At 29.4% G+C, this 21,637-nt stretch overlaps 1 protein-coding gene and 1 pseudogene across 1 annotated transcript; both read left to right on the top strand.

The window, feature by feature from the left end:
• The first annotated feature begins 3,289 nt into the window (after positions 1-3,289).
• On the top strand, positions 3,290-4,887 carry LOC107415070 (protein PYRICULARIA ORYZAE RESISTANCE 21-like). The gene is made up of 4 exons (XM_048476299.2): positions 3,290-3,440; positions 3,553-3,612; positions 3,882-3,966; positions 4,094-4,887. The coding sequence occupies exons 2-4, from the start codon at positions 3,598-3,600 to the stop codon at positions 4,564-4,566; spliced, it is 573 nt and encodes a 190-aa protein (XP_048332256.1). The 5' UTR covers positions 3,290-3,440; positions 3,553-3,597; the 3' UTR covers positions 4,567-4,887.
• Positions 4,888-14,424: 9,537 nt separating this feature from the next.
• LOC107415077 (protein PYRICULARIA ORYZAE RESISTANCE 21-like) lies at positions 14,425-15,589 on the top strand (annotated as a pseudogene).
• Positions 15,590-21,637: the final 6,048 nt, after the last annotated feature.

The following is a 21,637-nucleotide window of genomic DNA, read 5'->3' as shown; positions in this document are numbered from 1 at the left end:
TCACTCCTTTTTCTTATTAGTGGTCTTGAAGGTAGATTAATGCAGTCAGTATACCAAGTTAGATATATATTTTGCTCCATGGTTTTTCTTATTGTCTTTCTCACATGGAGATGAAAAATTTTAAACTCAAAATGATCAATTGCGTAGATAAAACAATAGCTTTTACTATTTTACTATTGCATTGTTGCTGAATAGGCATGCCAGATAACAACTTATTTAATTCACCATGAAATTTAATTAAACTATTTTAGAAAGAAAGTTGTAGCCCTTCTCAAGGTGGCTCAGTTGGCTTTAGTACCAAACCCTATTGACATTTATCAATTGGGCTTTACCTGAAGGCTGAAGGCCGAAGGCCTTCGGGTTTCGGCTTAATACCTTTTGAAATGGGGACTAAATGACAGTTGCCTCTCCCACTAACCCAAATTTTGTTCTATCCACATATTCCCGTTTTATCCCTATTTTTAAAAGATTCAAAAACTATAACATTGAATTCCTTTTCTCCTCCTCGAGTTTAACAGAAGTCAATGAAATGCAAAACGACAATTGAACCACCTAACACCATTAGATATTCCAAATCAACTCTTCCATGGCACCCTGTAAGAAAATTAAAAGCGTACAACGGAAGAATGGCTCGAAGGGCTTGAAGGAATGAGCTTAAACATCGGCAATTTGTTGAAAATGCAGAATCTTTGAAAGTGAGGCCCTGTCTAATCACAAGTAAATACGTTAAATTGTCGTACCACATGAAGTGGGAAAAAAAAAAAAAAAAGTACACTGCAAGAAATAGCAAGGTAGTTGCCAAAATATCTATTGGAAATCCTAGTAGCATTCATTGCTAATTTTTTCAGTGTACAAGTCTTAAAAAAAATTACTTATGGCTGGCTTATATCGTCATTCTCGAGGAGTGGTAAAAAAGGTTTCCCTTACTATCATTTTATTTTATTTTTGCTTAGTTTTCATTCAATGGGGTGCTTCAAGAAAGTGGGCTTTCAACGTCACATATTTTTTTTATTTTTTATTTTTTTTAACTCTAAAGGATTGGCAATCTTGATGGCACAACAATTAAGGAAATTATATCAGTCTTAAAACACATAAAAACAATTTCCATCTTTTAAAATTCTGAACCTCTTCAAATTCTTAACAAAACTTTCAATTGGTGAATTTCATAACACTATGTGAGATTTAAGGAGAGCATAATGTCAAATCAAATATTCGATCAAGGTTTGGTTCAGATCAACCTTCCTAATAATTATAATGCTTAACAAGTACAGACCTTTAAGTTGCACTGAAAGATCGATGGCATAATATTATAGATTCAAGATTCACATAATCTTGGCTAGATTTTGTTGTTGCTGTTTCAGTGGTTGACAATTGAGCTTGGGGAAAAAATTGAAGGTGGGTTCCAAAGGAGAAGGACTTGCAAAAAATTGTTTTGTTTTTAATTTTTTTCAATTAAGGGGTACAATGGGTAAAAGTAGGTAGAACAAAATATATTAAATATGAATGGGCTTGTAATATTTATATCCTATTTATTTGGGCAATGGGCCTAAAATACCCCTTAGGAAAATTCCTCTTGAGACAAACCTATCTTTCCATGCTGGCCAACAAATTTAAAATAAAAACATTATTTTATTTTTTTGAGCCCAATAAAACAGCAGTTTATGAAAAAACAAAAAAGGCAAGGGGGGAATTTTTTAGGAAAAATTATCTTATCCTATCCCCAAAAAAATCCAAAATTTTTAAAATTTTGATTGGGTTTGATCACCTAGATTGTTGGTGAGTCCCGAATTTCACTTTTTATATGGTCAATATGTTAGTTTAACCAATATATGTTTGCGTAGAGTATGTTGATACAATTTCATAGACGGATGATATGCTAAATTTTGTGTTACAGATAAAAAATTATAATTTTGAAAAATTTTAATTATCAGTATTATATCAGTATTCAAACCAATTTTGAATTTTTATTTGTTACTAATCCAAAATTTTATATAAATGTTGAGAAGCATGTCCAGTAAAAAATAAATCCCAAAATACTTTTTTATCCCTCAAATCCCATAAACCTTCCGAACTGAGTCGACTTAAACCTGTTTAAGCACCAACAGGGTTGTCATTGTTTTCTCAAATTCTAGCCACTATCTACATACACGTGCCAACCATGCACGTTGCCCACCTCTAGGTGACTCTGCCCATAAGATTTCATGGCAATCTGTTGCCAAATGCGCCACGATCTACCATTCGAAGCCGACATCGACGTCGATCACAGAAAAAACTATAGGGATAGAAAAGCTACCTTTTTCTTTATTATTATTTTCATTTATTTTGCTGGGTTGCTGTTCATTTATGTAATTATTTTTGGCTCTTTCCTCTTATTCATTCTCTCGTCCCCTTCTTACATATATCATAATCAGATTCTATTCTTGCACCTCATTTATCTGCAATCAGAATGTTTATTCATTTTCTCTTAGTATTAAAAACTAAACGAGAATTAATTTTCATCTTTTTCTCTTTGAGTCATGTTCTGCTGCAGGTCGCCACAATGGTCCTAAGGTACAAGAAGGCAAGAAAAAAAAAAAAATACTCTGTAAAATCCCTCGTGAGTTAATTTATATATTCCTCTGAATCTTATTTGACTATTAAATAATTTTGTTCATAAATTTTTATTTGAGCAAGTGAAATATTAAGTGAAATTGTATATTGGGGTTGGTTTTTTTGAGCAAGAGATATACAAGACCGGATATACGATGAGAAGAATGACACAGTCACAATGTAGCTATTTTCAATTTCCAATTGTCAAATTAGAAATAATGATTTCCAATTTTCCATGGTATAAGCGATAAACTTATCATGTACAAATCAATCCTTCTCAAAATGTCCCTCAACAACACAAAATAAAGACAGAGGGGAAAATGAAACAGGGAAGAAGTGTTGGTGTCGTGAGAGCGACGGGCAAAGAGTGCACATGCTCGCTTTGCGTATTGTTAATTTCTACTTTCGACAAATGATTGCATTAATTTTCACCACCACCATCTTTTTCCTTTTTCTTTTTCTGTTGAGTTTTGGATTAGATAATCTCGGAGGTCTATTTTCAAAATTCCAAATAGCAACATAAACATCAATAATTTCTGGCTGCACAAATTTTTCCAATCTATTTGCTCTGCGATTGGCGTTGATTACGTAATCCTCATCCGCTATTATAATTAATTGAGATAGTGTCTATATAAGATAGTTATTTGTCAGTTACGTGTAGCTATGGAAAACAACCCAAAATAATTTTTGGGACCAATTAATTTTGGGGACACAGAATTGGTATCCTAGAATAGAGGAAGGACGATAAGGTGGGTCAATCACAGTCAGGATTGGAGAGTGAGCAATTTAAATGATCTCATGTTCTCAAATAACGTACGACAATTTGAATGACAGCCCAGGTTTTTATGATGGTGAAAATCTGGCTTTTGAAATGGTTTATTATAAACTTTTGACTCAAAACTTGCATTTTTTATTTTTTTTATTTACTCTTTTTCTTCTTTTTATCTTCTTCAATCATTTCAGCTCAGTTCAGCTTCAGATCATTCTTAGAGGTTCACAGAAAAAACTATGGGGGGAGAAAAGGTACCTTTTTCTTTGTTATTATTTTCATTTATTTTTCTGGGTTTCTGTTCATTTATATAATTATTTTTGGCTCTTTCCTCTTATTCATTCTCTGGTCCCCTTCTTCCATGTCTGAATCCTGATTCCGTTCTTTTACTTTCATTTTGTCTGCAATCAGAAAGTTTCTTTCAGTTTCTCAATTTCTCAATACCCACATGAGCACTTTTCTCCTAGTATTAAAAAAATTGATGTGAAGACTTTCTGTTTTATCTTGAGTTAATGTTTTTCAGCAAGTCACCACAATGGTGCTGAAGGTGGATCTTCAGTGCTGCAAATGCTACAAGAAGGTCAAAAAAATACTCTGTAAAATCCCTCGTGAGTCAATTTATATATATTCTTCTGAATTTTATTTGTCTATTAAATAATTTTGTCCATAAATTTTTATTTGAGCAAGTGAAATATTAAGCGGAATTGTGTGTTGGGTTTTTTTAAACAAGATCAGAAATACACGACCAGGTATACGATGAGAAGAATGACACAGTCACAATCAAAGTGTTATGTTGCAGTCCTGAAAAGATCAAGGAAAAGATTATCTGCAAAGGCGGTGGCTGTATTACAAGCATCGACATCATAGTTCCTGAAAAACAGAAGCCTAAACCATCTGAAAAGACCAAAGAACCAGAAAAGCTCAAAGAACCAGAAAAGCCCAAAGAACAAGAAAAGCCTAAAGCCCCTGAGAACCCACCATGTCAGAGGCCATCTCCTCCTCATCCGCAGGTGTTAGTTCGGATCGGAGTATGTTGTCAGCAATGTTACAGTGGGTATCCTGGTGGGCCATGCCTTCACTGCCATGCTTGGCCACCACCATGTTACAAATACTATGGGTATTGTGGAAGGCCCGTCTTTGATAGCTGTGGCTGTGGAAGGAATTGCTATACGAGCCACTGTGATACCCAAGGATGCACTATCATGTAGATCAATTTTTAAATTTTGTTACCTTCACAAGATATTTTCTTCTTAATTACCACTTATATATACAAGTGGTAGAATGTCGATTATTATTGTTATACGTATAAGGTAGGTGGGAAAATAACTAGAAGAGATTATAATAATAATGAAATTTGGTTGTTTGTTGATAGTAGGGGGGTACATGAAGTGCCACACTAAAAATAAATAAATAAATAAATAAGTGAAGGTTTCATCAATCATTGCTCAATTTCTGTTTGTGGTGTGTACACTTGCTTTTTCTTCCATTTTGTATATTAATATTATATAATATATATTTTAACGAAGCTCCTCACAGAAGTACAAAACAGTTCATTACATTGGCTATTGTTATGAAAGGTCTTTTTACATTTTATTTAATTATGTGCCATTTAGATTCGATGCAGATACTTTTTTCATTATTTAAATAGTAATTATATAGATGATCATGTTTTTCTAAATTGTTTTCAGCACTAGACTGATCTCGTATGCCATTATGTTCAGATACGTATATCAAACTTGTGGTTCAACCATCCACTTAATTATTGTTCCCAAAAATTTTGTTCTAAGAGGAATAATTTAGTAAAAGAAAAACTCGTAGGATTGTTTTTTGCATTATGGAATTAAAAATAATATATTGTCATAATTCTTGTGGTTATTGACGTCATCATATATATGGAATTGAAGTTGATTTTTAATTTCATGGCGATATATTTATATATATATATATATATATTTTTTTTTTTTCTTTTTTTGTGGGGGGGGGGGGGGGGGAGAGGCGGGGCTTCAACAGCCTCAAAGCTTCGAACAAGTTAGAAATAATGATTTCCCATTTTCAATTTTCAATTATCAAATTAGAAATAATGATTTCCAATTTTCCATGATATTGATATAAGCAATGAACATATGTGTCATGTACATGTCCCTCAACAAAACAAAATAAATGCAAAGAGAAAAATGAAACAACGATAAAGTAGTGTTGGTTTTGTGAGAGCAACAATTAAAATGTGCACATGCGCTCTTTGGCCATTGGGCGGTGTTAATTGCCACTTTCAACAAACGATTGCATTAATATACACCACCATCATATTTTTCTTTTTTCTCTTGTGTGTTAGATACATATCTCGGAGGTTTTTAATATCCAAAATTCCAAATACCACCACGAACATCAATAATTTCTTGCAGTACAATGTTTTCCAATTTATATGCTCTATGCGTCTATATAAGATGGTTAATTACCTGTAGCTATGGAAAACAACCCATGTAGAAAACAAGTTTGGGAAATTCCATCACTTGTAAAGTGAAAGGGATAATCCAAACTCATCGAGGACCTCATTGATTGATCAATATGTCATTTTATATATATATATATATATATATATACAGTATCAAATTAAATTTTTAATATCAAAATTAATATTAATTTTTTTTTAAGTTTTAGATTGTATTATGAAACGACATGATTCGTTTTTTCTAAATAGAATCTATATTTTATTATTTTTTAAATTTTAAATTCTATCATTTTATAAAATCTAATGGTTATTATAAAAAAAGACTTAATATTAGAAATGTAAGCTTGACTGTGTAAATATTATTTTTCTTTATCCAGGAATTCATCCAATTATTTTTCATTGATGTCTTTTGCTGCTTATTATGTATAATCAAATAATTTTTTGGATAAAAATTTATCCAAAAGTTTCCATATTAGAAAATCATTAAGTATATAATATATAATCTTGATTACATTAGGTTTGGGAAAACTTTAAGTATAAAATCATGGTTATGAAGTACTTAAAAGACTTATCCTCAACTTCATTTAATATATTACATGAAAATTGTATAAAATAAAGAAATAAATCCAAACAAATATTTAAGAACTGTCAGGAGTATATTAAAAATACATAAATAATAATAAAAAATTTAAGCCTACGATCACCTAAATTATAATCCATGTATGTTAATTTTTTTAAATAATATAAATTGAATGGCGTAGCAATTAGGAATTCAAACCACTCCAAAGGTAGACGCACACTCTCATATTTTTTTTTTATTCTTTCTTGTTAATGTAAAATTTTTAAATCAGATTTGTTGATAACATATCCATGTGATATAAATTTTTTGTCTATAACTATTCATTTTTTCTTGAAAAATGTTAAATTAAAGGAGTAAAGATATATATTTCTTCTCACAGCCTGAAATCAATATATTATCTAGACTTATTAGCAGTTTTAGACTCCTTAAAAAAAGCCCTATAATAGGCTATTAATAGTTTGTTGTTGTGAAAACCCCAATTAGTTTCCGAAATGGTATACTAGATATGTGGTCCATCCTTTCACGCGAATCACACCTGCTTAAAATTGCTTTTTAAAATTTCTTTTGGTCAAGACACTTTTTGTATTGCTTTAGTACTATGCTTATGTCATATATACAGTAGAGTGGTGACGGAGGAAGGAACTTTTCTTTTTTCTTTTTTTTTTTTTTTTGGGGAAAAGTCGGTGGAAGGCACTTTAACCCCTGTCTTTATGGAAAAGGTGGGACATATAAAGTGTTCAATGTATATAGTTTTATTTACAATGATGCTCCCAATTTTTCAGGTTTATTACACTTTAATCCTCCAACTTATAAAATTGGCCAACTTATAACAACGAAACGTTGCTACAGTGGCCCATTCCGTGCGTCCTCATTTAATTTCGTCGTTTTCTTACCCATACGTTGTGCACCTGCCTTTCGATAAGCTGGAACAAGGCTATTTTCGTCTTTTGCCCTTGATCTCTTTCTCTCTTCCTCTTTCTCACACATGCTTTCCCATCACCGCTCTCTCTCTTTCTTTCTCTGTAAAATCCCTCGTGAGTTAATTTATATATTCCTCTAAATCTTATTTGACTATTAAATAATTTTTTTCATAAATTTTTATTTGAGCAAGTGAAATATTAAGTGAAATTGTATATTGGGGTTGGTTTTTTTGAACAAGAGATATACAAGACCAGATATACGATGAGAGGAATGACACAGTCACAATCAAAGTTTTATGTTGCAGTCCTGAAAAGATCAAGGAAAAGATTATCTGCAAAGGTGGTGATACTATTAAAAGCATCGAGATCAAACCACCAAAAAAACAAGATCCTAAACCATCTGAAAATCCAAAAGAACAAAAGGATCCTAAAGAACCAGAAAAGTCCCAAAAAAAGGAACCAGACAACCATAAAGACCTTGAGAAACCACCATGTCAGAGGCCATCTCCTTCTCATCCGCCGGTGTTTGTTCCGATCGGAGTATGTTATCAGCAATGTTACAGTGGGTATCCTGGTGGGCCATGCCTTCACGGCCATGCTTGGCCACCACCATGTTACAAATACCATGGGTACTGTGGAAGGCCCATCTTTGATAGCTGTGGCTGTGGAAGGAATTGCTATACGAGCCACTATGATACCTAAGGATGCACTATCATGTAGATCAATTTTTAAATTTTGTTACCTTCGCAAGATATTTTCTTCTTAATTACCGCAGTTACTTAGCAATGTTACGAAACAAATGCATCTGAAAAAATAAAATTGCCACTTTAAGGTTAATACGTTAGTAAAAATTTAATAAATATACGATATATCCCAAAATAATCGATGTGAAACGGTTGCTAAGAACAACAACACATGATACATTCGTTAAGAGTTACTAAATATACGGTTGAACAGAGTCGTTTTTAATATTGTTCGTATATTTTATTTGAACTGTATTGTTTAAATGCTAGACTTATGAAAAATGACTAACCATCCACTTATTTATGTTTACATTATAACAAAATTTAATTATACGAGATTGTTGTTCAATTATATAATTTTTAATGTACAGTTTATTTTTGCAAATCTCTTAAATAGTATTCGTTTTTTTTTTTCTTTTTTTTCAAGATATTGGTAACAGGCGACGCATAAAAAGCATTTCGAGTCGCTAGTTCCCCTTTTTTATTATTTATTTATTTTTTTTAAATCAACCTGATTTCTTTTAAAACTTCAAATAACCAGTGAAAATATTAGAGCAACATAATTGAGCTGGTTTTTTTTTTCTTTTTTTTTTTTTAAAGATTTTGGTAACAGGCGAAGCATAATCTTCATTGTGCGTCGCTTGTTCTCTTTTATTTGTTCTTTTAGTCAATTTAATTTTATTTCAACTATAAATAGCTAGTGAAAATATTAGAGTAACATAACTGAACTTTTATTTTATTTTATTTTTATTTTTTAGATTTTGATAACAAGCGACGCACAATGAAGATTGTGAGTCACCTATTCTTTTTTTTTTTTTTTTATCAATCTAATTTTATTTCAACTACAAATAACCAGTGAAAATGTTAGAGCAACATAACTGAGCTCTTTTTTTTTTTTTTTTAATATTGGCAACTGGCAACATACACTGTTCCCCAATTAGGCGACGCACATTGTACGTCTCCAATTAGGCGACGCACATTGTGCATCTCCAATTAGTAATAGGCAACACACATTGTGCATCTCCAATTAGGCGACACACATCTCCTATTAAGTGACGCACATGTCCAATTAGGCGACGCACATTGTGTGTCTCTAGTTACCGATATATTACAAAAAAAAAAAAAAAAAAAAAAAGAGCTCAATTATGTTACTCTAATATTTTCATTGGTTATTTGCAGTTGAAATAAAATTGGATTGATAAAAAAAATAAAAAACAAAAAGGAGATCAGGCGACGCACAATCTTCTTTGTGCATCACCTGTTACCAAAATCTAAAAAAATAAAAAATAAAAAATAAAAAATAAATCAGCTCAGTTATATTGCTCTAATTTTTTTACTGGTTATTATTTGTAGTTGAAATAAAATTATATTGATAAAAAAAATAAAAACAAAAAAAACAAAATAGGCGATGCACAATCTTCATTGTGCATCGCTAGTTACCAATATCTTAAAAAAAAAAAACAAAGTAGCTCAGTTATGTTACTCTAATATTTTCACTGGTTATTTGTAGTTGAAATAAAATTAGATTGATAGAAAGAACCAAAAAAAAAAAAAAAGAGGAGAATAGGTGACACACAATCTTCATTGTACGTCGCCTATTACCAAAATCTAAAAATAAAAAATAAAAAAAAAAGCTCAGCTATATTACTCTAATATTTTCACTGGTTATTTATAGTTAAAATAAAATTAGATTAATAAAAAGAACAAAAAAAAAAAGAAAATAGGGGACGCACAATGAAGATTGTGCGTCGCCTGTTACCAAAATCTAAAAAATTAAAATAAAAAAATAAACCATCTCAGTTATGTTTCTCTAATATTTTCACTGGTTAGTTGTAGTTGAAATAAAATTATATTGATAAAAAACAAAAAAAATAAAAAAAAAAAAGCAGAACAGGCGACACACAATGACCAATATCTTTAAAAAAAAAAAAATTAGCTCAGTTGTGTTTTTCTAATATTTTTACTGGTTATTTGTAGTTGAAATAAAATTAGATTGAAAAAAAGAACCAAAAAAAAGGAGAACAGATGACGCACAATCTTTATTGTGCGTCGCCTGCTACCAAAATCTAAAAAAAAAACAAAAACAAAAAAAAAGGAACTTAGTTATATTGCTCTAATATTTTCACTGATTATTTGTAATTGAAATAAAATTAGATTGATTAAAAAAAAAAAAAAAAGAGAACAGGCGACGCCTAAAAAAAAATAATAATAAATAAACTAGCTCAGTTATGTTGCTCTGATATTTTCATTGGTTATTTGTAGTTGAAATGAAATTTGATTGATTAAAAAAAAAAAAAGAGGTGACGCATAAATAAGACTATGGGTCGTCTGTTACATATATTTAAAAAAAAAAAAATCTAGCTTAGTTATGTTGCTTAAATATTTTCACTGGTTATTTGAAGTTGAAATAAAATTAAATTGATTAAAAATTTAAAAAAACAATAATAAAACATGGAATAGGCGACTCATTTTATTGGAATTGTGTCACCTGTTCCTTCAATTTGTTTTTTTTTTTTTTAAGAAAAAGCAATTTAATATATTTTCAATTTTTAAAAACAAGTAAGCTATCATCGACCACAAACACATGAAAGTTAAGCTCATTGAACATATTTATGTATATAAATTGGTCAATAAATGCTTGTGGAATTAGAATTCTATATTCGGTATCCTATCTCAAATTAGGTCTTGAGATATTTTGTATCTCGTCTAGACACATATATGTGAATAATTGAGAAAAGTATTGACAAAACTATTTTTTGTTTTTAGATCAATGGAATTTATGTTCATTGGATTGCTACATGAATATATTTGTAGATGAACAATTAAAAAACTATTTAAAGAAGAATATATAAAAATTGGAACAAGCGACTCTTTTCGACTATAATGCATTGCTTGATCCCACAATTTAAGAATAGGCGACCTTTCTTGAAGAGAATGTGTCGCTTGTTCTCTCAATTAAAAAAAATAAAACTTTTAAAAGATATGCAAATTTTATCAAGAATAAAGATGTACTTGAAAAACAGAAAAATAAACAGCAATCTTCGATATTTTGCTTCGGATTTTTAAGAAATATTTTCTGTTTTTATTTGTAGATGAAAACATAAAAATTAATCAAAGAAAAAAAATGAAATTGAGAGAAAATGCACCTTTTTGCCATTTTTTGAAAAATTTTGGCGCATTTTAAAATTTTTACATGCGCCTTTAAATCCCTTATCTTTTTTAAAACTACATCAAATACACTATCTAATAAATATTATATTTGGAAGCAATCTAAGAGAGACTTGAAGAGTGGGATATTTCGGGTTTCGTTTTTCATTTGCCTATGTTGTTGTCGATCGGGAAGCTGGATTTCTCTGTGTTGCATGATTTTCTGAGTTTTTTCTTTCTTTGTCTCCATCATTTAGGTGAGTTTCTTTTTTCTTTGTGGTTGGCGGAGACATGTGGTGGGTTAGGTTTTTTTTTTTTCCTTCATTTTAACCGCAAGTTTGGTTCGTTGGGTTTTATTAATCTTGTTTTTGTAGAAATTTTGTTTCTGATATTGCTTGACATTGTTTTGCTAAGTTCAACAAGTATTTTATATTGGAGATCAACTTGATTTGAGATGGCTTGTTGTTTTAACTTCACCACAACTTCGTACTTTTATTGAAGAAGATGTTCTTGGAGATACTATAATGGCTCACAATCTATTTGTCATATAATTGCCAAGTATCGATGAAAATGATAATGAGGATGAATGTGAGAGTGGCTATGATTGTAGAGGATATGGATAAACAATATCTTCTAAATAAATTGGTATGTATATTTATTAACTTATGTTTTAAGTAATATTATAACATTTATTATTATTCATTTAATTATTTTTTTGATCCGCTTCATTATGTTTTTTCCACTTTTAATTAGGAAAAATGCATCTCGTCAAATATTAAGAACGATGGTAATATTCTTTAAATTTTCATTTACTAAATTACAAATTTAATAATGATTAATATTTCTTTTATTTTGCGTAAGTGTTAATAACTTTTTTAATTTTTTCATATGCAGTATGAGAGTGTAATATCATCAACAAGAGGATGACAACTTCCATATCAATGAGTGTATATTCATGGAAGTTTAATTAATATTAAATTTGTTATAAAAAAATACAATAGTTTACAAATTATGTAAAAATATGTTAATGAGATTATATTTAATTTATTTGATAATTAATTTATTATGAAAAATATTTATTTAAAATTTTTGTATTCTAGTTATTTTGGATGAAGTTAGTTTTAGTTTTTTGGTATTTTAATTATTTTTATATTTTTACTATTTTAATCACTTTTCACAAAATTAAAAAAAAGAAAAAAAAAAAAAAGAAGGGACGACGCATTAACAAATAACAACATCGTCTAACATATTTGGCGACCTTTAATTGTGTATTTTTAGCGACAAATATATTTGACGATGCTATAGCGACTCTCCTGAATAGTATCATTAAATAATGCATCGCTATAAGTGGACCATCAAATGGGTCGTTAAAAGCATCGATGCGTTACTAAATAGGCGACTCATTAGCGACGAATATATTTAACGACACTATATGAAACAGTTGCTAATATATTTTTAGCGACATTGTGATGAAACGTCGCTATAAGTGGATTAAAAAAATGCGTCGCTAAAAACTCAAATATAGGCAACTCTCATACTACGTCGTTTGTTGTTTTATGGCTTTAGCGACAGTATGTTAGGCGATACCCTGCGATACGTCATTATTTATTTTGTACGATGCATTTATTGCATCATTTATCAATGCGATTCTAGTAGTGTGGAATGTTGATTATTATTATTATTATATTATTGTTATTATATGTAAAAAGTAGATGGGAAAATAACTAGAAAAGATTATAATAATAATGAAATATGGTTGTTTGTTGATAGATGGGGGTACATGAAGTGCTACACTTACTGTAAAAACTGAAAAATAAAAAAAATAAAAAAATAAGTGAAGGTTTCATCAATCATTGCTCAATTTGTGTTTGTGGTGTGTACACTTGCTTTTGATTCTATTTTGTATACTAATATTATGTAATATATATTTTAACGAAGCTCCTCACATCACAAAAGGACTAAACAGTTCGTTACAGTTATATTTTTTGGTGAATAAACAGTTCATTACAAAAGGATAAATATGCTTTCCTATATTGATATTTTAACAGGATTTTTCTTTTATTTTTTATTTTGGTAATAGAATTTTAACTGGATCTCATTCATATAAATCTTCTGGATGTAGTATAACTACAAAGCTAACATTATTACTTTTGACACGTACGTACGAGTCCCCCTATAGATACAGCATTCTTATTTTTAATGCTTTTTGTCCTGTATAATTTTTTATTCTGATTTTTTAGATCCCCACGTTTTAAGAAGAGCTTTTTGAGGCTTTTAGGTAGAAGCTAAATTTGTTGAAGGCTTGAAGCTCTTTCCAAAAAAAAAAAAAAAAAAAAAAAAAAAAAAAAAAAATTTCAGAATTTGCTTTTAAGCTTTAAAAGCCATAACTGGTATTTTACAAGCCTTTCTTTATAGTCTTTTGAAAGGGTAATGAAAAGCAATGCCTTGGACTGGTCACTCTTATTTTTCTTTTTAGTGGTCTTGTGTAGTTTAATATAACCATTATACTAAACGTGCGTTTGGTCTTGTGTAGATTAAATTTTTATAATTTAAAAAGTATTTGTCAACAATCAAAAAGCAATTATTAATATTTATTTTCGAACTGTTTTAAAAAAAATTCAAATTTTAAATTTCTCTTTAAAAAAAAATGTTTTTTTTAGTCTACATGCAAAATCTAGTAAAGCAATTGTAAATATCAATTTTTAAAAAAGCTCATTTTTCGTGATAAAGAAAGTCTCAAAATTAATGGGCCTTAGGCCCATATCCAACCGGTTAACTACGGTTACTTAACCGGTTGGCAACCCGAATAAATAAATAAATAAATAAAAAAGCAACAACGATGCTGTGCCTGTGCCAGTACTGAACTACGACCCAATTCCTAGAACAGAGGTAGGACGATAAGGTGGGTCAATGATAGCCAGGATTGGAGGATCAGCAATAAAAATAATCTCATGGTTCTCACATTTAATGATAGGCCATGAATTTCAACGCCAAAGCTAACATGTTCATACTCATTCGCTGGTTATTATGATGGTGACAATCTGGCTTTTGATTAGTTTTATTTTAAACTTTTGATTCAACATCACTTGCTTTTTTTATTATGATTGTTATTATTATTTTATTTTTTCTTTTGGTATTGTTCAATTATTTAAGCTCAGCTCAGCCTCTGATCATTCTTAGAGTTTCACAGAAAAAAACACGGGAGGAGAAAAGGTACCTTTGTTTTATTATTATTATTATTGTTATTTTCATTTACTTTTCTGTGGTTGATGTTCATTTATATTATTATTCTTGGCTCTTTCTTCTTATCCATTCTCTTTCCCCTTTTTACATATGTCAGAACCAGATTCCGTTCTTCTAGCTCATTTTGTCTGCAATCAGAATGTATCTTCATTTTTTTTGTTTTTTGTTTAGTATTAAACACTAAATATGAATCAATTTTCATTTTTTTTTTCCCTCTTATTATGGTCTGCAGCAGGTCACCATAATGGTGCTGAAGGTGGATCTTAAGTGCTGCAAATGCCACAAGAAGGTCAAAAAAACAGTACTCTGTAAAATCCCTCGTTAGTTAATTATATATATTCCTCTGAATCTTATTTGTCTATTAAATAATTTTGTTCAAAAATTTTTTATTTGAGCAAGTGAAATATTATTCGAATTGTGTATTGGTTTTTTTTTTTAACAAGATCAGAATACAAGAACAGGAAAACGATGAGAAGAATGACACAGTGAGAATCATAGTGGTATGTTGCAGTCCTGAAAAGATCGAGGAAAAGATCTTCTGCAAACGTGGTGATACCATTAAAAGCATCGAGATCAAAGTTCCTGAAAAACCAAAGCCTAAACCACCTGAAAAACTAAAAGAGCCAGAGAAGCCCAAAGAACCAGAAAGGCCCAAAGAGCCAGAAAAGCCTAAGGCCCCAGAGAAAACTAAAGAACCAGAAAAGCCTAAGACACCAGAGAAACCAAAAGAACCTGAGAAGCCTAAGGATCCAGAGAGCTTAATGAGCCAGAGAAACCTCCTAAAGAAAGAGAGAAGCCCAAACCACTACCTCCTGTTGAGAAACCAAAAGATCCACCACCTCCTTGTCCTTGTCGACCTACATCGGTGCCGGGATACCCACCGCCGTTAGTTCGGATCGGAGTATGTTGCCAGCAATGTTACAATGGGTATCCTGGTGGGCCATGCTTGCCTGCTTTCACGGCCATGGTGGGCCACCACCATGTTACCAATAGGATGGGTATTTTGGAAGGCCAGTCTTCGATAGCCGGGCGGCGGAAGACCTTTTTGGAAGTTTTGTGAATTGAAATTATAAATAATATTTATTTAATTGGTTGTTAGATTATTTAAAATATTTATGTTTAAAAAATAAAAAATAGTGTTTTAGTGAATGAGTATGGTTTTAGAGTAGAAAAATATTTATTATTGAAAACGAGATAATTTTTAACGTTTTGTATATTTTGAAATATTAAATTTTATTATAGTTGGTGTCATCTTTTTTATAAATAATAATATGATTTTCTAAGGTTGATAAAAAAAATATTTTTTTTGTTTTATTTATTACCATTCATTAATATAGAAAATAAAAAAGATAAAAAGTAACACAAAATTTGTTCGTGATTTTTGAAAATTTAAAATGCTATTATTTTCATAAAATAATCATTGTAGCTCAGAAGATATTTTTCATTTTTTAGATAGTTAAGCACCAATACAAAGTGAAGATTATTTAAAGTCAAAAAATCAAATTTTTATTTTGACTAATATTAACAAGTTTTTTTATTATTTTTTTTATATGTGTATTTGGTGTTTATGTATTTTTGCAGTAGAAATTTTATATTTAGAACAATTTTAAGACATTTTTTGTTTCTACTGTATTTTTTTTTTTTTTGGTTGTTTTCTTAAATTCTCTAGGCTGCGTATTTACTTATGGCTGTCCATTTATTATTTACATTTAATAATCTTAGAAACTTGCGACTGCTTTTGACTGGGATCATTGAAAATTTGATTGGATTATTTATTTAGTTTATTAGCAATTGTTAATCTTATATATTTATATATTGCTTTGTCTTTATAATTGCCATTAGTATTTACTTTTAGTATTTCCGGTTTTTAATTTAGAATTCTGAAAACATTTTCTTTCTTGTTCAATTCTAGTCTGTATACATATACATATGTATATATATGTACGCACCCACTCGTGACTCTTGTAATCTATTTCGTATTATTTATGGTTTATAAATATATTCTACTTTCCTTTTTTGCATCTGACATATAGACTAATTGCATTTTTAAGTCATGTAGTTGATTGGGCTTTAATAATTGATTAGATTTAATATAGATTTTTGGAACCAAGTTGTTCTTTTCCTTTATTTTAGTTAAATTTTGTATATCTGTTTTGAATAATATATTTATTGGTAGTCTCAATCTGTAAATGTTTATTTTGTGTACGTTGCATTTCACATATACAACTTATATTGAATACACCTTCGTGATTACGTTTGTATAAATTGCTTTTTGTTTTCAATTCCTATCACTTTCAATTGATTACATTTAGGATCTGTTGGCTTTTGTTTTTTAATCTGTGCAATAGTTCTTCTGATTCATTTATATATACATTGCAATATAATTATTATATATACAACGTTTCGTAGTTTGTTATATATATATATATATATTCTATTTATTAGATCTTTACTTTTTCTTATTATATTTTTGAATATTTTATTTTGTGGTATATATTTGTGTAAGATTTTTAAAGTATACTTTTAAAAGTATTTTGGTCTGTAACTTTTGTTAACAGATAAATGACAAATACAAACCAAAATTCTATCCCTGCTCATATTAATCATGGAGAGAAGCCTGAAAAGTTCAATAGTGATGATTTTAAAAGATAGCAATAAAAGATGCTCTTTTATCTCACAACTCTAAATTTGGCAAAGTTTTTGAATGAGAAGGTTCTCGTTCTTAATGAGAATAAAACAAATAAGACAGTTGTAGCAGCTATGGATACATGGAAACATGGAGATATTCTATGCAAGAACTACATTTTTAATGGTTTGGACCACACACTATATAATGTGTATAGTCCTATTAAAACTTTCAAAAAACTTTAGGAGGGCTTGGATAAAAAGTATAAAATTGAGGATGCTGGCATGAAGAAATTTATAGTTGGAAGGTTTCTTGATTTCAAATTGTGGATTCTAAAACTATTATGAACCAAGTACAAGAACTCCAATTGATTCTTTATGAAATAATGTTGAAAAGATGACTTTGATTGAATCCTTTCAAGTTGGTGCTGCTATAGAAAAGTTGATGCATTCTTGAAAATATTTCAAGAACTATTTGAAGCATAAACATAAGGAAATAAGTCTTGAAGATCTAATTGTTCATTTTAGAATTGAAGAAGACAATTGAAGCTTTGAAAAGAAGACTAAAGCTAATTGCCTGTAGGCCAAAGCCAATGTAATTGAGGATGGATAGAAAAATGGAAAAAAGAGAAAATATCCTGGGAAAAATAATAGATAAGAGAATACAAAGAAATTCAAAGGGAAATGCTTTCTATGCAATAAGTAAGGTCATCGTGAATGTAAAAATCGGAAAGCACAAAGTGATAACAACAAAAGTAAATCTTAAGCACATATGACAGAGGAAGATAACAACAAAAGTAAATCTTAAGCACATATGACAGAGGAAGATAAGTTGTCAATTGATATAGAAGAAATGAACGTTGATACTGTGATTTTTGAAGTGAATTTGGCTTGTAATAACAAAGAGTGGTAGGTAGACATAAGTGCTACTAGGCACATATGTTTTAATAGGTAAATGTTTACTAGTTATCATGATGTGGATACATGAGAATATCTTTATATAGGAAATTTCTCAACATCTAAGGTTGAAGGCTAAAGGAATATAGTTCTGAAGATGACATTCGATAAGGAACTTACTCTCAACAATTTTCTTCATGTACCTAAAATAAGAAAGAACATATTTTTTGGATCTTTACTTAGCAAGAATGGATTTAAGTTAATCTTTGTGGCTGATAAATTTGTATTCATTAAAAATGGAATATATGTGGAAAAGGGGTATTTAACTAATAGTCTATTTACAATGAATGTATTGACTATTGTACATCCCATTAATAATAATAAAGTTAATTCTTCTACTTACATTATGAAGTCATTTAATTTATGGTATGGTAGATTGTGACATATAAATTATGATGCACTATCCAAATTAATTAGCAATGGACTTATTATCTAACTTTGAGATTGACTCTAATCATAAATGTAAAACATGTGTAGAATCTAAATTAACTAAAACCCCATTTCAAAATGTGCAAAGGAACACAGGACCTCTAGAATTAATTCATACTGTGATTTAAAATATATACAAACTAGAGGTGAAAAAAGATATTTTATTATTTTTATAGATGATTGTACAAGATTTTTTTATGTTTATTATTGTGAAGCAAAGATGAAGCAATGAAATATTTAAACATTATAAAAACGAGGTAGAAAACCAACTAAGCAAGAAAATAAAAATTTCAAGGAGTGATAGAGGAGGTAAGTATGAATCACCTTTTAAGGAATTCTGTTTGGAACATGATATTATACGCCAAACAACTGCTTTTTATTCATCACAACAAAATGATGTAACTTAATGAAAAAATTGTACTTTAAAAGAAATGATGAACTTCTTATTACTTATGTCTAGTTTACCACAAAAAATTGTGGAGAGAAACTTTATTGAATTCTTATCTAATTCTAAATAAATTACCTCATAAGAAATTAGTTGCAGTACCTTTTCCCAAAAAGTTCAAAATAGGACCTAAAACTATTAACTTAACTGTATTTTTATTGGCTTCGTACATAATAGTAGTGCATATCTATTTTTGGTATATAAATTTGATATTCCAGACATATATGTCAATACCATTATAAAATCGAGAACTTCATCTTTCTTTGAAGATATTTTTCTTTATAAAATATGAAAAATAAATAGTTCACTAAAAAAGTCTCATGAGGATATGCTTACCAATAATCAAACTCAAAGAGACACAAATAAAGGGATAGAGGTTGAAGCAAGACATAGTAAGAGAATTAAAATATTTAAGTCATTTGGTTTTGATTTCATGACTTATTGGTTAGAAAATGAACCTCAAATGTTTAAAGAAGCAATGTCAACTCCTAAAGCTCCATTTTGGAAGGAAGCAATTGATAATGAAATTAATTTCATAATGCAAAATCATACATGAAAGTTGATAGATCTTCCACCTGTTACTAAATCGTTGGGTTATAAATGGATTTAAAAGGAAATTAAAATCAAATGGTAAAATTGATAAATACAACGCTAGATTGGTGGCTAAAAGTTAAAATCAAAAGTAAGGTTTGGATTATTTTGATACTTATTCACCAGTAACTACAATTCCATCAATTCAAATTTTAATTGCAATAACAACTTTGTATAATCTTGAAATTCATTAAATGGATGTAAAAATTGCCTTCTTAAATGGAGATATAGAAGAAGAGGTCCATATGAAACAACCAAAAAGGTTTATAGTTCTAGGACAAGAGAAGAAAGTGTGCAAACTTGTTAAGTCATTGTATGGATTAAAACAAGTACCCAAACAATGTCATAAGACATTTAACAAAGTAATGATGACAAATGGCTTCAAAATTAATTAGTGTGATAAATGTGTATATTATAAAAACACTTAAAAATGGTATGTCATGATTTGCTTGTATATAAATAACATGCTAATAATGAGTAGCAATATGGAAATCAGTAAAGCTACTAAAAAGATGTTGACTAATAAGTTTGATATAAAAGATCTAAGTGAAACTGATATGATTTTAGGTACTAAAATTACTAAGACATCATATCAAATAGTTTTGTCACAATCTCATTACATTAAAAATGTGCTTGAGAAATTTAACAATATAAGGGAGATCCAAAATTTGATAATATGATGGAGATCCAGAAAAGATATACATAACTTTAGATCTAGCTAAAAATCATAGTCACAGTGTATATCAATTGAAATACTTATCTTAAATTGCATACAATCATATATAGCTTATGCTATTAATAAGTTAAGTAGATTTACTAGTAACTCAATAAAGATTATTGGAAGATATTAATTAGAGTTTTGAAATATTTAAGATATGCCATGACTCATGAATTGCACTGTGTTAGAACGATATTGTGATGTTAATTGGATATTAGACACAAAAGTCTTAAAGTCTACAAATAGATATGTATTTACACTTGAAGGTGCTGCTGTGTCACAGACGTCTGTAAAATAAACTTATATTGCGAGATTAGTTATAGAATTTAAATTTATAGCTTTAGATCAAGTTGGAAAAGAAGTTGAATGACTTAGAAATTTTTTAGAAGATATTCCAAACTGGTCAAAGCCTGTGCCTCTATGTGTATTCATTATGATAGTCAATCAACAACTGGTAGGGCACAAAATAATATATATAATGGTAAATCTCGACGTATATGTCGAAGACATAATATTGTTTGACAACTTCTCTATAATGGAATCATAACTATTGATTATATAAAGTCAAAAGACAGCCTAGCGGATCCATTTACTAAATGTTTGTTTAGAGAGCAAGTTTATAAATCATTGAGGGGAACGAGATTAAAGCCTAAATCTAAAGAATCATCATAGATGGAAACTCAACCTAACTGAATGGAGATCCCATTTCAATGAGACATGGTAAATGTGTATGATTCATTAATAATTTTGTGAAGTATTATAAGAGAAAATATTTCTTCCAATTTTTAAGGTGATACAGTATTGCATGCAGCATGTTATTAAGATAAGCTATGCTTTTAATGATGTCTATATTTTGGAAATCCAAGTGAAATATAGTTAGATATTTTTTATAGATAGTCACCTATATAAGTGTAGAGGTGGAGCCGCTTCTATGAGAATTATGAATGGCATAATTCTCTAAAGCGTTTATGATTACTAGGTTGTTCAAGGCCAAATGAACACAACAATGAGAACAAATTTTGTAAGGAAAAGGGATTGTGTGTTGGTTATTGTCTTAGTTTACATCAACAATTGGCAATTCAAAGCATTATGCATATTGATCGACTAGTAAACTCGATAATTATTCACTAAGGAAGATTCAAGGCCAAAAGCTATCTATCCTAATGCAGTTTCTTTTCACTAATCTATTTCTAGTATCTGCATAATTATTTTACATTAATTTCTATTTATGTGGGGATTGTAGGAATTTTTTGTAAATAAAAATTATAAACAATATTTATTTATTTGGTTGCCAAATTATTTAAAACACTTGGAATTTTTATTTTAAAAAATAAGAAATAGTGTTTTAGTGAATGAATATGATTTCAGAATGGAAATATATATATTGTTGGAAATGAAACAACTTTTAATATTTCAAAAATTCTAAAGCATT

Source organism: Ziziphus jujuba, chromosome 1 (genome assembly GCF_031755915.1).
Source record: "Ziziphus jujuba cultivar Dongzao chromosome 1, ASM3175591v1".
In the NCBI taxonomy this organism is placed as follows: domain Eukaryota; kingdom Viridiplantae; phylum Streptophyta; class Magnoliopsida; order Rosales; family Rhamnaceae; genus Ziziphus; species Ziziphus jujuba.
This window is presented reverse-complemented; position numbering and strand designations above follow the sequence as displayed.

Bases quoted from the DNA above. Each gene is read 5' to 3' on its own strand.
- LOC107415070 (XM_048476299.2), top strand. The intron at 3,967-4,093 runs GTGAGTCAATTT...AAACAAGATCAG, and splicing joins AATACTCTGTAAAATCCCTC to AAATACACGACCAGGTATAC.